This window comes from Barbatula barbatula, assembly GCF_947034865.1.
Source record: "Barbatula barbatula genome assembly, chromosome: 9".
NCBI classification, from domain to species: Eukaryota; Metazoa; Chordata; class Actinopteri; order Cypriniformes; family Nemacheilidae; genus Barbatula; species Barbatula barbatula.
Genome location: NC_136772.1, coordinates 10,886,814 through 10,905,014, shown reverse-complemented (window position 1 = coordinate 10,905,014; position 18,201 = coordinate 10,886,814). Strand labels below are relative to the sequence as shown.

The 18,201-nt window shown below is 37.5% G+C and overlaps 2 protein-coding genes across 5 annotated transcripts in view; both read left to right on the top strand.

The window, feature by feature from the left end:
• zeb2a (zinc finger E-box binding homeobox 2a) overlaps positions 1 to 2,201 on the top strand; it is a 45,930-nt gene extending 43,729 nt beyond the window's left edge. For all 4 annotated transcript variants that reach the window (XM_079464301.1, XM_079464298.1, XM_079464300.1 and 1 more), the window contains one exon: positions 129 to 2,201. In XM_079464301.1, the coding sequence (XP_079320427.1) occupies positions 129 to 727 (599 nt within the window). In that variant the 3' untranslated portion in view covers positions 728 to 2,201. The remainder of the gene's footprint in view (positions 1 to 128) is intronic.
• Positions 2,202 to 4,418: 2,217 nt separating this feature from the next.
• gtdc1 (glycosyltransferase-like domain containing 1) overlaps positions 4,419 to 18,201 on the top strand; it is a 35,208-nt gene continuing 21,425 nt past the window's right edge. The window contains exons 1-4 of the mRNA XM_079464305.1: positions 4,419 to 4,455; positions 10,556 to 10,756; positions 15,349 to 15,516; positions 17,074 to 17,247. Coding sequence (XP_079320431.1) covers positions 10,572 to 10,756; positions 15,349 to 15,516; positions 17,074 to 17,247 — 527 coding nt within the window. The 5' untranslated portion in view covers positions 4,419 to 4,455; positions 10,556 to 10,571. The remainder of the gene's footprint in view (positions 4,456 to 10,555; positions 10,757 to 15,348; positions 15,517 to 17,073; positions 17,248 to 18,201) is intronic.

Genomic DNA, 18,201 nt, shown 5'->3' with positions numbered 1-18,201 from the left:
TACTTAAAAATGTGTGTCTCTGTAAATTGAAACAATATATTCAATATAGGTTATGTGTTTTTTACAATGATGGTGGGGTTTGGACACTCTTCTAATCCATTGGCTCCTCTCTTTTTGTGTGTCTGCAGGAAAGCGGCCTCACCAGTGCCAGATTTGTAAGAAGGCCTTCAAACACAAGCACCACCTCATCGAGCACTCACGCCTACACTCGGGCGAGAAACCCTACCAGTGCGACAAATGTGGCAAACGCTTTTCTCACTCCGGCTCCTACTCACAGCACATGAACCACCGGTATTCCTACTGTAAACGGGAGGCAGAGGAGCGCGAGGCAGCCAAACAAGATACCCATGACAACGGCGGACCCCTGGAGCCCACGGAGCTCCTCATGCGTCGAGCTTACCTTCAAGGCCTCGGGCCCTTGGGGTTTTCTGATCCGGAGGACCAGGCCGAGGACATTACACAAGAAAACACCATCTTGAGAGATGGAACTGAGGGTGGGGCCAGACAGGCAGAGGAGGCATATCCGGAAGTGACGGACAGGCAAGGGACAGGGTTGGCAGAGGAGGAAGAAATGGAAGCGGTGGAGCAGAGATTTGACAGTCCTGATGGGATAGCAACAGATGAGAAAGAACGAGAAATAACTGGAGGGACAGAGGACGAGAGTTCGGAAGAGGGGAAATTGGTGAGGAAAATAAATCCTGGCGGCGAGAATGAGGATGCTGATTAACTACTGCTTTTCGGATTAAGCTTCCTGCATTCTTTGTTTTCTTTTTTTATCAAGCTTGTGCCCTTTGGAGGGACTTTGAGCCAGATTCACATTTGTACCACACTGCCACGTATTGGTTATCTGAGCGTGTGCCTGAGGCTTGCGCTCATCAATATTAAGAGTCGAACACTAACAACAGGCATCAAAAACTGGGAAAAATCCATATTATGCAAAAAATATCGTCAGAATAAAACAAGAAAGGTTTTCAAAATGTACGGATTTTTCAGACAGAAAGCTGAGCGGTGCTGATTTCCGTATAACTCCTGTGTTTCATTGTGGTTGTAGCACAAGCCTGGGAATTGCACTCTGAGAAAGAATGACAAAAACAGAAAAATGAAAAAAATACAAAATAAAACATACAAAAAAACGTATTGGGTTATAAAAGATATTTGCCTATATGTACTTACTATACTGCGCTTGAAGATGCAGTAGCGTGTCAGTGTTATATTTCGTCTATCACTTACTGTGATACCATTGGTTTTACCTTTCTTTTCCTGACCAGCCACATGACGTTTGGGGTCTCATCCTTGGCTTTTTAATGAAGCGACTATAACTAAACGAAACCTGTTGTGATTCTTAAACATATAAAGTCTTAAAGTTGGCCAGGGGCGGATGGAAAGAGTCTGAGAAACTGTAATGACGCCGGCTCATTGTATGAGACCGCGCCAGAACCCCTGTGTTTTTTCGTTCGAGAAAAGCCTTATATGCAAACCCTTTCACCTGTGTTTTCTGCAAGTGCCATCCTTGTACAGTATAATGCGAAGTCAACTAGTGTTCTCTTTGCACCTGCTTTAGAATTAAATGAAATATTTCACCTTGTCATTTGAAATACCTACGTCAGTATTAGTATATCTAGACTGCAGTTGTTTAGTTTACATATTGTTTGTGCAATTTTCTGTATTTTTTAAGGAGCATCTGTCAGTATTACCTTGGTTTGTTTTGTTTTGTTCAATACAAAATTCATTTTTATTTTAAACTACCATTTTATTTATGTGACTCATTTTATATTTCCTAATTATATTTATTTCATACTGTAGTGTACAGTATTATAGTTCCTTGATATAGATATATTTTAGTAATTAAGGATCCTTACAAGTGTTGCAAATTTTACGTAAAGAGAGCATTTATTGTATCTGGAGCGATTGCTGTGAATTGCTCTTCATACTACACTTACCTGATGAAGGAGAATCAACAATTTGGGAACTTTTGATACAATATTGTGAAAACACTGTATTTTTGTCTGAAAGGAAAAATAATTCCACTTTATTCATCTTATTTGTTTTTCCTTTTTTCCCTTTTCTAGCTAAAATAAATAAATGGGGGAGTGTGGTTGTTGGGATTTTTGAAATGTCTGTTGAAGTATAATTTAATTTTTAATTTGTAATTTCTCTTGAAAATGAACTTGCTCAAATAAATGTAGCCCAATTTAATTTTGAAAGCCTGTGTAACATCTCTATGGAAAGTGTTTACTGAAATAACTCACAAACTGACAAATGTCTGTTTGACCCATTTGATATTCTTCAGTTATTTATTTCAAGTATCTAATCAGATAGTTTTCTATTCATTATCTTCAATATAATGTGTGCCTGTACACAATATATCCATATTACAAATCACCTCTATAAATTGGAGTAAAATAGCTATCAATCATCAGACTTTTAATATTCCCCAGTATCATTTTCTCTGCTATCATTTAATTAATTACTGGAACCTTTACCTTTTGATGTGAATTACACATAGCCATATAATCCACCTTATCAAAGTCTCTCACAGTATGATAGCCTTCTATTAGTCTCTTTGAAGTTGAATGATGTTGGGTTGTGCTAAATTAACATCAGCTGCAGGCTTCCAAACTGACTGTGAAGTCTCGAGGTTGGAACTCTATGGAGTTCCATTAACCATGACCTTGCTAATTTTCTCAACTCACATACTCATCTCAAGTTTAATTTAAAAGGAACTATTCAAGACCGCTTTTCCCCGCAGGGATGTACAGTCCATTTGATTTTAGAACCTAAAGTTACTGTATAAAGTAGCCCTATTAATTGCAGCATAAGCTACATTATTCTGCAATACACAGTTTCTTTACTTGTAGATGGGGTCATTTTGATTGGAAAAAACAAATAAAAGCATGAGTAACACTGGCCTAGCCAGAATTGTATTTTTGAGGGGGCCTGCCTGTAAATGAGGGGCCATTATGCATATAGCCATTTCATTAGGCTTCTATCTATTTCTTAAATCATACACCTGTATTATGTAGCACATTTCACCGTCTAAGCAAACACAAACCTTGACTAGTGGTTCTTAATGCTGGTCCTCGCGACCCCCGCTTTGCATATTTTGCGTCTCTCTTCTTTAACACAACCAATTGACATGGTACCCACACAGTGTTCACTGCTCTCTACTCCCTGCACACAGGAAATTGGCTTAAGTTAACTTCGGAACACCAATTTGCGCTACTCGACTGCCAGCACTGTCTTCACACAGGGTCAACACTTACTACGGAGGTTTGAAGGGTTATTTAACCGCAATCATGGGATTTGCGTAGTAGTCACCCTTCGTGCACTTCAATGCCCTTTATGTCCACTTCGTGACGACCACGAAGAACCGCAGTAGCTCAGCGGCTACCTTTGACATTGCAAGGCTGAGTTTTCGAGGGTGAGATTCGAAAGTGTATTTTGGGTACATTCTTTCAACACTACAAGAAGTCATGTGCAGAGAAATCGTTATCTTTAACACTACTCATTTTCCTCCTGCTAATCTTTTCGGTAATTTATAAAAAAACTGAATATTGTTGTGCACTAGCTATCGCACCCTGTAAATTAAACTCATGGCGCAAAAGATGCTACACACAACACGTGACACAATTAAACCAACAACTTTGAAAACAGCGAGGAGCACTGATTGGTTGATAAACCAGAATAACAAATCAACATTTATTTTATTTTAAGCAATCAAAATTCTGTCGGGGCCGTCCATGTCCCCTCAAGCCCCCTCGTGGCTACGCTACTGATAAGTAGGAAAGCTACTTAAACCTGCTTGAACACCTAACTTTCTACAATATAATGTGATAACATGCTAATTAAATTGCATGGAAGTTAGGGTGTAATTGATATGAGTGCAAATGTAGCAGATTCTGTTTGTTCAGTGTTTCATTCAGGTGAGTATGATAGGTCTGTGTAAATTCTTTACCTACATTCATCCATGCTCCCAAGCACTTAAGCATTAAACGTACACAACATTACTAAATATTAAACATTATTTAGAAAATAAGAGGTCCAGAATGCTGGTAATTAAACATAAATGTGATTGTTTGCAACGTAAGAATGCATCTTCTAGTACAACTACTGTACTGTTACTTTATGATATAAATTTGCCTTGTTGCATAATTAAATACAGTAGGCTGAAGGCTTCATACACATTGGACACCCCGTATTCATGTAATGTGACTGTTGTATTTTGATTACACCAATAGTTATAATAATGTACTGTTTGCTCCACTCAATTATCAATGTAAGATATTCAATAACAAGCATTTATAGCAATAGCACATGAAGCGCGTATAGTAAGCACGTTTACGCTCTTAAGCGTAGGTTAGTGGGATAGAGGGATTTCACGCTTGACGCAGATATGGGTAGGCTTCTCGCGCAGTGACGTCATGACGTAAACGGACGCCGGGCTTTCAGGAAGAGGTAAGAATGAACTGATCATGCGGGTTTTATAAGTTTGCAGAGATAATTCTTTATTGATTAAAGTTAATGTTTGTTTTTAGAGATAATATAGAGGCATCCATTAATCTATCATGAATTTGTTTGTGGGGCGAGTTCTAGCGATATATCTTATCTTTTGTCTTCTAAAAATGTATTTGTTTTCATATTCCTGCGGTAAAGTATTGTAAAGGTATCGCTTTTCGTAATGTCTCGTGTAAGTTATGGAGCACATCTTCCCTCACATAGTTGTCATAATAGTAAATCAACTACTTAAGTGCCTGCTTACAATAATAGCAAGCTTTATTCAACCGTATATTTCGGATTGTCCAACACCAGAGCAACATGTTTCATAGTTAATGTGAGGAGAACGAGACATCATACTTCCACTATACTGCAGGTGTTCTTGGCATCAGTTAAAAGTAATTGCAAAAACAATAAGACAGATTAAGTTATTTAAAAGAAAATGTCAAATATATCTTTGCAATTTTTTATATATATATATATATATATATATATCTAAACGAGGCTTGTGTCCATCCTATCTTATGTTGAAGGGCTGCTGTAAGTTTGCTAAACTGTGAGACACCAGCTGTCTTTTAACAACAGACAAAGTTTAAGCTAAAAATATAAAATCATTTTATGTATTGGTCTTATTATTGTATTAAAACAGGCTTAAAACTGTGTGGTCTGAGCGCAATAATTATTTTACTTGACTGTCTGAATGCAATAGATGCAAGTTATGTGTGGAATACACTACAAGACTTGAAATCTGGAAAAAAATGTTTGCTAGACATACACTTACAGACTTTTTAAAAGTTTCAGATAGAAACATACTAACTGATAAAATATGCAGACTGGGATAGGCTTTCTGCAACAAGTCCAGACTGAAAATCTGGGCAAAATATGATACATTCAGATATTGTGACAGCTTTTTAAATCCATCAGAATAGCACTGAATATCACCAGCCTTTACTCTAAATGCTACAATATGATACTTTCTTCCGGTCTTGATTCGAATGCTTTCATCTGGACCAGCTGTGTTTTGCTTGAAATGAGTCTAAGAGCGGAAATAGAGAATGCAACCTTGAAATGTCACAGAGCTAAAATGCGAATCATGTTGTTTGATCACTGTTACAACGTAGTTGAGGTTCTTCACTAAGGTTCTCTGAATCATTTTCATCTTCATTTTGCACTGTTCGGTCACTGGATCTTATGTTGCTTGCTTTTGGAAAATGGCTAAATTTGAAACATCTCAGACTATTTTGTGTGTCATTACACAAAAATAAACAGCATTTATTTTGGTATTGTTTATGAACAATTTTGTGTCTGTTTATCTTATCGACTGGTTTATTTCGGTGACTACATTCAGCTATTTCTGTTGAATGTGGTTTTAAGAAACATTATACTGTAATGACCCATGAATAAAGGACAACCTGTGCGTTACACCTCAAACAGGAAGTGTATCAAATGGAAATACTTGCATATATATATATGACACTTATGCCAGTAAACTGTATTGATTAGGACGTTTCTTTTCTTAAAAATGACCACAGTTAAACACCTGATTTACACTATTATTGGATATTCTCCTAAAGCGAAAATGAATTTAGCACTTTTCTTTTTTAAAGTCGACCATCTGATTAGACCTTTTACAGTAACAAGACACAATTTTCTCCAGTAGACACTTTGAATTAGCCCTCCATTAAGACCTTTTTGAAATTTCGAGGAAGGCTTGGTTGTGGTAGACCATTCTCTTTGAAAAGAGCCAAACGATCTGTACAGGAACCAAGTGTTTTACATTTAGCAGACAGAGCTTTTGTCTTATTATATCAAGACTTGTCTCATTCAGAATGTTGTAGTCTGTTACCTAATTGTCGCCTATACATGATAAAGAATCAGGTTAAAGTCCTCAATTCATGGCACACGATTAGCGTGCCTGCCGCTCGCTCACTTCATCTCCCAGCCGAGTGTGCAGTGATTAGCATGTAAGCGCTAGCATGTAATTACAGCGCAGCTTCCTTTCCTTTAATGATTACCGTTAACACAAAGCCTCTGCCGAGGTGAATGAGGACACGGCTCACTCTATTAAAAGACAGCACAGACACTTAGATGGACTGAAAATTTAATTCGTGAAAAATGTGAATTTCCTCTCGCTTTTCTAATGTGAGATCAAAGGCGTTTATGAATGGTACTTTGTGCCCTCTGTGCGTGTGGCAAACCTTCTGAAAGTGTCAGCGTCTATCTGAGCACTTGGAATTAAAAGGTTTCAGGAACAAATGACTATCATTTCACAAGCTTAATAGTGTTTTAGTTGATTGGGATGCCACTCAGCTTGGCAGAGGTTGTAGAATGTGTGCCGGCAACATTCATTAAACCAGTTTGTTAAACAATATTGTCGCAGAAAAGCTTTTTTGACACATTTATTTCATGCCGCTTGAGCCGAGGAAAACGAATTTACCCATATCAAATGACAAATTCAATGGAAGGACAGGTTGGATGCTAGAGCATTGTTCGTGCAATGTTAAAAGTTTTAGATATTAGGAAGTGTGGAATTATCTTAATGTTGTCTGACCTCTACTTTTGATTTTAAGATCATTTTCACATCAGGTATCTTGATTACGTAGAAGTAGAACAGAAGCAAAGAAACATCTGTTTTGGCAAAATGCAAACTATAAAGGTGACCCATGATGCCCACCTTCTGAATCTATAGATGATGAACTTTAAAAGGCTTGTGTGGCTGGCCCACTCATTCATAACCAGACAATATGTGATGGCATAAATCATTTGTTTTCCCCTGTGTAGGTTTCACAATTGAATTCGATCAGCAAGCCGTTGGAAACACGGTGTCTGCTGCAGCTTGTATTATACATTTCATCACAAAACATGTCTAGCAACACTCATCTGTCATGACTCAGATAGAAAGTCAGTGCAGTTGTTGTTCAGAGGAGTGCACATTTTGATTTCACAGTGGTACTGTATATGGATGGTTCTTTAAATTGTGGAAGTTTATGGTCTTCCAAGATGACGTAATAAAAGTGATCCTTTAATTAAGATTAAGATTATTTTCACATTTTTTTAAATAGTTTTCATTATTTTGGGTTTGTCAACAGCCCAAATATGTTTGAATTTCCTTCTAAATAAAATATATGAAGAATGAAGAATATATTAATTAAAATTAGACCTAATTTCAAGATTTCATATCATTTCAAAGTAGCTTTATAATTGGTGGATGCCATTACTAAAAACATTTTTTTTTACATTATTTATTTTTCGAGTTTATAGTTCACTGAGTTATCTTATCTCAGCAAGTCTGAGGCGTAACCAGCTTTTACGGCAAACCCTGAAAAACGTCCTTACAATCACACACAAATGATTTTCTGAAGTGTCCCTAAATATAGACTCACTACACCTGGCTGGGTTTGTCTGGGGGGCATTTCCCCTCCAAACTTCTCTTGGGCCTCTCCAAAAATATACAGCTGACAATTCAAATGATAAAAAAATTAAGTAAATACTTACTAAATTATTTTATGCGTCCTATCTATTAAACAATTATCTGTCCATTTGATTTCAGATTTTTTTTGAAATTATGCATGCAGTTTGATTATATTTGACTTTGGTTATATATCTGCCCAACCATAATATGTAATAGCTCACTCCCCACCGTCGAACCAGCCTAATACCGGTCCTGCGTATTCAGACATAATTTCAATACCCCACTTTATGCTGTTGGTTTATTTGGATTTGGCCCTCATGCAGCCTGGATGAATCTCGTCCTCGTGTTATTTCCTCCTATCGCTCGAGTCTAATTTCAAGTGATCAGCCGTGGCTTTGGTCTGCTGTGTGGGAGTACATAATCGGATGTTTCATTCTGGCTGAATTAGCCCTCCAGAAAGACCACATCACTTTAAGGCCTCCTCCTGCCCTGTCTGAGTCCATCGCGGGTAATGACGCACACACATATACACATTCACACACGCATATACTCTCAAGATATATCCACGGATGGCTAGAGGCTGTTAAAATGAGGTGTCGCGAGTTGGCTCACACGCTCCAATGCGCCATGTTTCTGGGTGCTTGTCACTGGGCAGTGTCCGCCCCCTGTACTGGCACTTATTGGTGCCATTGGTAGAGTCACTTTTACTGATGGGTTTAATCGTTAGGATTGGTACTGGCTCTTGATATGACGTCTTTATGCGCTGCCCCTGCGGATGTATCAACTGCATCCCAGATTTTTTTCCTACTTTGAGGCCTTGTCTCTCTAAAGCAGCCTCTTCCCCAGTATTCCGTGAGCCAAAGGAAATCCTGCATTTCATCTGGAATAATTCAGATTAGATAACGGCCTGTCTCCGCAGGGAACAAGCTTGTTTTTTCTGTGAAAAATGAGGAGCGAATATGTTTGGATAATTTTTAAACGTATCGGGGTGAAAATGGCGCAGGGCTTGTATGTTGACCTCGATAAATATTAAGGTATCAGTCAGTGTCATCAAGCTTCTGTGAATGTGCAAGTGCACGATACACTGTTGGAAGTCAAGCGACTTGTGTGTCTGTGCAAATTCAGTTTATGTGTTAACACCTTTTATTTTGACATTGGTATCACATGGTGTAGCATGTTAATCTTTCATCTGGCCTTCATAGATTATTAAGAGTTTCTGCAGAACACAAATTATTAAATTATTGTGTCTAGCAAAATCTTGTTCTTATTTTTCCCATTTATTGAAGGTAAATGGTAACCACTGCTGTTCCAACCTGATTTCAAAGGAATTTGTTACTAATTTATGTTGTGGCTAATTCGTATAATGTGAACAAAAATGTAAAAAATTTTAAAAATAAGAAATACTGAAGCCCACAACCCCACCCTAAACCTAACCATTACTGGTGCAAAATTGGGTCTTTATCCATTTTTAGTGCGTGTATTAGAACAGCGTTAATTCTTTAAAAAGAATTAACAGATTTTTCATATTTGGTTGAATTTTGCCTTTAATTTCACTTTAAATTAACCTTTGTTTTTAAAAACACACATAAATATTTTGAGAAATGTCTCAGTGGTTTTGCGCCTAAACAATTTATGTCAATGGGGGCCAGTGTTGTTTGGTTAACAACCTTCTTACCTTTTTAATGTTCTGCACAAGAAGGTAAGTTATGCAGTTTTGGAAAGATATGAGGGCGAGTAAATGATGAAAGGAATATAATATTTGGCCCTTTAACATTTTATGCTGGCATGCTTTTTGAATGCAGTTGAGCCATCGATGACGATGACAGGGTTAATGTCATGCTTTTGATTGAAAGGTCGGGCACCACGGGGTTTCCCTTTCACATAAACTGTCTTGGGAGCAGAACTCATCTACATTAACCTCTCACTTTCCTATCCATTTTGAGGTTGAATGCTTTTCACGCCTTACCTGTGTAACACGCAGTATCTGAAGTAAATGGTTAGAGGTAAATCACTGTGTGAGGAAATCCCACTCACTGTATCCGAGCGTTTGGAAAACCCCAGCCTTTTAGGTTAGATGCTTAAACCTACATTACTTGTTACATTTCCATTTTTCACAGTTTTCCATCCTATCATTAAGCTTTATGCTCCGCAATGTTCTCATCTGACTCTAGGTGAATGACTGAGGGGAAAATGTGTTTTTTTATCTTAAATAGATGGCTAAAAAAGTAAGATTTACTCCGAGCATTATCTTGTTACTGTAATTTCAACGCTCGATCTAACAGTTATCGTCTGTGAGTGACAGTTTTGCATACCATTACACATAACATTTTTATTTAGTTGCCGAAACAACATCGAGGTAAATTTCCAGCTGATCAGCTAAAGTATTTAATTTGTTTGCTGTTTAGTTCATTTTGCACTTCAGCTATGACTTGAGCCTCCGTTGTAACACATACATTATGAAATTGTAAGTGACTTGGAAAGTACTGTACGTAGGTAATTTTTCTTATTAACATCCTGCGGTTGTTATTTATAAGCTGTTAAAATTGTGTCATATTTTCTGTCATCCTTTTATGTGAGTCATAGAAGTTTATTTAGATTTTATGCATGAACATTTTCTTTCTAAAAACATTTCTGCTTCTCACACTGCAGATATCTGCTTCGGCCTATGTCCATGAGTGTGTTGTTGCTGGAGGCTTTCAATGGCGGCTCTCACAAACAGCTGCTTGATCTTCTCCAGGAAAGTTTTGAAGACTGTGTAAGCTTCACCCTGCCTGCTAAGAAATGGCACTGGAGGGCCAGAACGTCTGCCCTGTACTTCATGCAAGCAGTTCCAGTCAGTTCCCTCTACAGGTCAGCACAGTTCATGTGGTTGGTTGTGTTGGTGTTTGTTGTTATGAGATTCATTTAAACAAACTATAGCTATATGATTATAGTTTTCTGTGGCATAAGAAAGAAGTATTAGAAGTATATAATACAATTATAAACCTTTGAAGAATATAGTTTACAAAAATGTATTTATGTTATTATTAATTTATGTTTTTAAGTACTTAACTATTCTATGTCTTTAAAAGGTATTTAAGTAAAGCAAATCTACAAACAGCAAAGCATTTATTACATTTTTACTATTAAAAGGATACTTCAGCTAAAATGAAATATTCTGTCATCATTTACTCACCCCCAGGTTGTTCCATACCTTTAAACATTTAAAAAAATTTGGAAACATGTTAGAAACTGACATTTCTAGGACATCAATTTGATATGATGTAGAATGTAGGAACGCACACCATTCTGGGGCACCTTTGACTACCATTTAATTTTTTTGTACTATGGTTGTCAATGGTGGCCAATAAATGTTTGGTTTCAAACATTCTTCCAAATGTTCATCAGAACAAATACAATTAATTTCATGAAATAATTAAAACATTTTTGGGTGTATTCCCTTAAATAAAGCTATTTTTAGGTCCATCACTTATGTTGAACATTTTGAAAAGGTCTGTGATCTGTGCAGAACTGGTTTATACATTTCTTCCTTTAAATTTATAGGATTGGAAGAATTGTGCACATTTTTAAACCAATAAATATAAAATATAGTCACAAAATCTAAATGGTAAAATGTATGGTAGCAAAATAAACAAATTGAATTACAATATTAAAAAAGGTGTTAAAAATTATCACGGTGTTTTTTTATTTTTGCTTTTCATTATTGGAGTTTAATTTTTATTTAAATGTACAATATAACATAAATAACAAATTATAAAAAAAACTATTTGCCCACTAAATCATTATGGTTGGATCGTGATCTGGTTTGACATTAATAATATAAAAAAATGACATGTTTTGAAAGTTGCAGCTGCTGATGAAAGATAAACTTAAACATTAACCAAAATTAGACCTAGACGGTTCCCCGAAACCCAACCTTTGGAGCTCGATCGCAGTTGCATGGAGGAACGCGATTGCAAATTGACGTAGGCAAATGTGCCGTGAAAAGATTCATTGTAGTGTCCTGCCCATTGCAATTTTAGGCTGTGCACAAGAGCTTGATATCTACAAAGTAGGCAAACGTCCACTCATGAAGCAGCAGAAATGACCTCCACATCATCTCAAGGAAAAGGTAGATCACATAAGTATGTTTGTCTTTCAGACTGTAATTTCAGAATAAGCGCACATCTCTCTCCCAGTGAGTTCAGGGTGCGCGCAAATGGAGTGGTATGTAAAAAAGTTGCCATTTCTGAACTTGAACGGCTGTTTAAAGCTGTTGACGGTTATTAAAGATGTAAAGCAGTGGCACTATTTTCGACAGGCACACCGCATCTGTATTATAAACTGCGAATAAACTCTCGCTGGTTTTAAAATCACGGAAAACCGGACCGTTCTCGTAATCTGGAAGATTAATCCTTTTGGAATAAAGGATTCCAATTACAATTTTGTAATGGTTTTAATGCAAAAACCTAATGGTTCACAATGGTATTTTAATGGAAACCATTAATTTCTGTGATGGTTTCTTTTGTTCTTTTATCGACAAGGTTGTAACATTTATAATCTGATCTCTTGAAATCAATCTGTCATATTCAGGTATGTTTTTGTTTCTTCATATATATATATATATATGTATGGGGGGGCCCCAGTTCTTTAAAGGGGTTGCGTCCATGAAAAGGTTGAGAACCACTGACCTAGATTATCTTCATCATACAGCGGTATTTAACACTTCAAAGTGTACACCATGAGGGGCGGTTTAGACATTAAGAGACGGTTTCCCAGACAAGGTCAAATAAGGATATTTAAGTCAATTTAAAAAACATTCTTTACAAAAGACATTATTGGTCTTTATCTTGAGATGAAACAATCACACTGATATATTTTAAGATAAATCGGTGCAAGTTGTTTTCAATCAAGACACCTCTAACATTTAAGTTAGTCTAGGTTCAAAGAATAGGATCGGATGGGGACTTTCTTGCTTCCTTTTAGGGACAGAGGAACCGCAGGTGGGTGGGGGAAGCCCTGAACATTCCTTTGGCTGCAATCTCATCTCGCTGCACTCAAAGTGAAGCAAAAGACAAAACAAGCGCTTCATTCCTGAAGCCTTCAAATTTGCACTGTCATAACCTCTTACATGTCAACAACCTCGAAATCTGGTCAGTGTTGCCATGTCCTCTTATTTGAAGCCGCTCTCGGCTTAACTTCTCATAGTCACTTAATAAATGCGTGCAGGCTTGTATCCGGTCCAGTGTTGTGTATTTGGGTGTGCCGACCTGATGTTTGAGCTTTGCATAACCGTTATTAATTGTTGCAGTTTCTTCAATGTAGTAAAAATTTACTGTACGTACTGTGTTGCAGCAATATGGAAATTAACTCATTTTATTATTATTATTATTTTTAGTTGTCTTTAATAATTAATAAAATACATTTTTATAGATTTAAATGAGACATAACATCAACTCATCCGCTCATGCTTGCAAAAAATAAAAGGTGATAAGGCTACACCATGCCAAGAGCAACACTTGCTTTTCCAGTCCAGTACCTTTGATCATGAAACTCCTAACCTGACTAAGCAGAGAACAGCTCGCCCACCCACTGTTGACTCTTATCTTACAGGTTTCTTACAGAACCATAATGTCTGGTTTGGTTATGGTTAATAGTTTGAGCTTGAAAAAGTCAGTGGGCGACAGTTTCGGTCATGTCACAGTGTGATTGAATCCGACGATGGCTTGCCAGAAGCAAACTATTGTGAAGGATATTTATTTACACACCTTGGTCATTGGAAGTAGAGTTCTTTTTCCCAGTGTGTTCATTTGAGGAGATCCAGTTGAAAGTTTTTTTTTTTCATTTAATAGTGTTACACCGTTGAATTTTCAATTACATATTTGGTGGGACAGCAAATCACTTCGTTTTATATGACCTTCACTTATGCATCTGCACACTTGCCCACCACATCAACCGGGCTGACCTAAAAACATGCATCAATCTTAAGTCTCTGGCCTCACCTACTGTTCAAAGGGAACCAACCTAAGTCCTCCTGTTTCGTTAGTATTGAACAACCTCCACTTGATCATTTCCAGCAGGGACAGGAAAGCACGGTTAAAAATAGTAACTTCCATCATCTGGTTCGATTTCAGAGTTGCGCACTGGTGAGGATCAGGAGGTGGCGTTTGGGGTCCCTAAAAGAGATGCGGAACAGACTAATCCTGCCACACAGTTACAGGGGCATGAGACGTTAGAAGCTGTCCATTCTCGCTCATGTGAACGCGCTATGATTGGTTTTTCGTATAGTTAAGATTAAGAATTTGTTAGGGGTTGTAGATTAGCATAAAAGGGACACTTCTGACAGTGGTGGAGTCACGGTCGCGAGGCCGCGGGCTCCCCACATCAAAGAGGCTGGCGTGCGGGCTGCGGGGTTAGAGTGACAGGCGACGGGGGTTTCAGAGAGGAGAATGGGTTCATTTAGGGAGACCAGAAGTGAACTTCAAAGCTGCTGTGCCATGGCTCTTAGCACATACATAAAATCTTCTAAAAACATCTAAAAAGAGTGTTTATTAACCTCAGTAATTTTTCACTCAGCAAGGAGAGAGATTTTTGTATTTTAAATTATGCCTTTTGTCATCAGATGTTTGCTAATATACAGTTGGTTGCATTTTATAAGCCTAATTCTCATTTTGCAACAAAAAATAAGATATATTCTGCCGCAAGAAAATAAGGGGCCATTTCAGAGACCGTTTTTCTGATTTAAAAATGTACTATTTATAGGTAGCCTATATTTTAGCTAAAATTATCATTTTAGTTTTATTCTGTGAACTACAAATAATAGTTTCCAACTTTCAAATACATTTTTTGTTTCTATTTGCATTTACTTGCAGAAAATGAAACTTGAGAAGCAGGTCAAAATAACTGAAAAGATGTTTTGTTTTTTTCAGACCTCAAATACTGCAAAGAAAACAAGTTGATATTCAATGAAAAAATATATTTGTACTTGTATTTTGGAAAAGTTCAAAAATAACTTTTATATGACAATCCCCATTTTATCACAGTTTACATGCGTCTTGTCATGCTGTCAGTCTTTCACTTTGTTTTTGGATGACTTTGTCACTACTGAGGTTTGGTTTTATTGCAATAAAACAGACACTGGACTGGAATGACCACAACACTTATAGAAATGTTTATTTGAAATAAACATTTGGAATAGTCTCTTTCATTTTTCTCGGCTGTTTATCGGATATAAACAAATATTTTTTTATAAAAAAATTAATATGCACAGATTTTATATACAACAGTCTATTTAGTGAATCATAGATAAACAATTCAAAATCAATTTTCAGAAGAGTTAAGGTCGGAACCTTGAGAGATTTTATAACCTGATTTATTTGGCACATTCAAGCGTTTATTGACATTCAACAAATGACATTATAGATTGCACCGTAACAGATGTTTTTTCCCCGTCTCTGCCGCAGAGTTTTGTTCACCAGCTCCGTCCTCAATCTCGCTGAGCTTGTAGCCCTGCGGCCTGATCTCGGCCGTCTAAAGAAGGTTCTGTACTTCCATGAGAACCAGCTGGTCTATCCAGTCCGCAAGAGCCAAGAAAGAGACTTCCAGTATGGCTACAACCAGATCCTGTCATGGTAACAGCAGAATTTCATCAACATTACAGAAGTACAGTTGAATGAAGAACATGTATATAATGTTTTACATATGTTAATACACTCGGCGTATAGCTCAAAAACAAGTCCAGTTTCTGTAACAGGATGCATTTGAAAGCCCTCGCTGAGCTGCTTACATAGACATGTTGCCTTTCAAGACTGCATTTTAACTATTATAAAATGTCAACAGTGACTCATTTTGAAAGCTCTACATAGGCAATAAAATGTGCTCCATGTACTATATGAGAACTACATTTGATTTTAATATTGTTCGCTGTTTTCAACTGCTTGCAACAGAAAGTGAAATGATACATTTTTTATAATGCACCAAATCGGACATCCAAACTTCTTGAAACAGACTTCGCATTGGAAGAATGCCTGTGACGTCTTAAATGGATGTGTTCGTAGCAGCTCACTGAGTTTTGGACAAAGCTAGTGTGTCTGAGAAAGAATAGTTCATCATGTTCAGTGTTTGGCATGATGTGCTTGGTAATTATGAGATCGTATAATGGTGCTCTAATACTTAAGAACTGGATGTTTTAAACCCTAATGTCATAATCAATCTTGATGTTTGAAAGAAAGGGTTTTAAGCGCTCTAATTTGAATACATTGTGATTGTTGTTTGTCAGAGTATCATGTCAATAATTCAGAGGCCCTTTGCTCGCTCGACTTTATTAACGTGGCAGAAGAGCGACACAAAAAAGAGCTCGGCTCCTCTAATTCACTCTCTAATTGAGCGCAATGCCGTGATTGATTTTGGCAATTGGGGTTAATAAGTGCGCCATTTTAAAAAAACATCTTCAGATTCTAGAAATCAGGAGCGACTTCAGAAAGTCTTTCATCTTCAGAAAGTCTTCAGATTCTAATCAACATGTATTAGTTTTTTTAAATGACTAGTTACTGTAGACGTTCAGCGTTTGAGTGAAGTTTGCTTTGTAAAACATATGTTGTTTTCAATAACATTCATTTTGCAGAATTAATTTAATTAAAGGACTTTATTGTGATAAGCTTGACATTTTGTGGCTGCCTGCAATTATTTGGAAAGTGGCTCATTTAAGAAGACGTCATGTTTTCAATAATTTGTTTCCTTTGTTGTCTTTAGTTCCTGTATCTTAACTGGTAGAGCGTTACGCAAGCAAGTTCGTGGGTTTGAATTTTCCCAGGGAGCATGTTAAAAAACGAAATAATTGTTCTTTACATGCAGTCTTAAGGGATATTTCACTAAAAAATGTTTATTCAACCTCATGTTATTTCAAACCTGTATGGCTTTCTTTCTTCCGCGGTACCGAACAACGGCGGGACCCATTGTCTTATGTTGTTTGGAAACAAAACCAAGGCACATCAATGGGTACCTCCGTTGTTCGGTTACCAATATTCTTCAAAATATCTTCTCTTGTGTTTTGCAGTAGAAAATAAAGTACAGGTTTGAAATGATGGAAATGATGATGGAATGATTTTTGGGTGAACTATCCCTCTAAATTATGTTGAATAAAATGCATAAATATAAATCTTGGTGACTCTCTCTGTTTTCGTCCCAAGCCTGGTTGCGGACGTGGTTGCATTCAACTCCTCATTCAACATGGAGTCTTTCCTGTCCTCCATCTCCACCTTCATGAAGACTATGCCAGACCATCGACCAAAAGACCTGGACCGGCTCATCCGTCCAAAGTGCCGTGTGCTCCACTTCCCGATACGCTTTCCCGAAGTCACAAGGTCGGTCATCCCTCCCTCAAGCCTTCCAGGGATCACTGATTAAAAAAACACATGCAAGTTCACTCTTAATCCGCCCCCAAAAGCTGATGGCTTATGCAAGCGTGGGTAATGGCGAGTGGGCAAAGTTGTGTAAGAAAGTGATTAGAATAGACAGCTTTTATATTCTGTGCGGATCACTTGACACGCTCCGGCTGCAGATCCACGCGTGCTCCGACAAACACGCGCGCGCGCGCACACACACACACACACACGCTAAATGCCCATCAGTCACAGAATCAGCTGTGGGACAGCGGTTTCTTCATGAGTCTGTTTGGTTGTAGGAGGTGTAAATATTTGTATTTTATTTTTGTGAGAAGCAGTTCAGAACATATAGTGGGTTTGAGGTTTTTTTTCACTGTCCTGGTTATCAGCACAATAAACTGAAAATCAAATAGAGATTCAATTTATTTGGTATTAAAAAACGTAATGTCACTTTTTATTTTAAGAAAAACAAATAACATTTTAACTTTCAATACTGATTGACCTAACAACAAATATTTAAAATGCATTACACTTGCAGGCTTGCGTTCCGCTTCATGTCTTTGTGGTCTCACTGGTTGATTTTTTTAACTATTGATTCGATTTTAATTCGGGGTCTCTGGGCACACTATTAGCCCCTCCTCCCCCCACAGCTTTTAAATCTCACTGTGCTGTGTACTTTGTGTTGACTTGCCTTACGCAGTCGAGATTGGCTTCAGAATTTGCCTCTCGAACTGTCGTCTTGGATCAGCAAGCATTGGGTGGTGCTTTTCGCCCCATTCCAAAGCAATGTCAAGAAAAAGCCGGCTAGAAGCAGCTTCACGGAGGGGCCTGCTTCTTATTAGATTCCTAATGAACAGCAAGCAGGACCTGAACCGAGTGGAACAATGTTGTTAATTCATTTTGATATGAGGCATTTTTGGGCTAGTTCGTGTA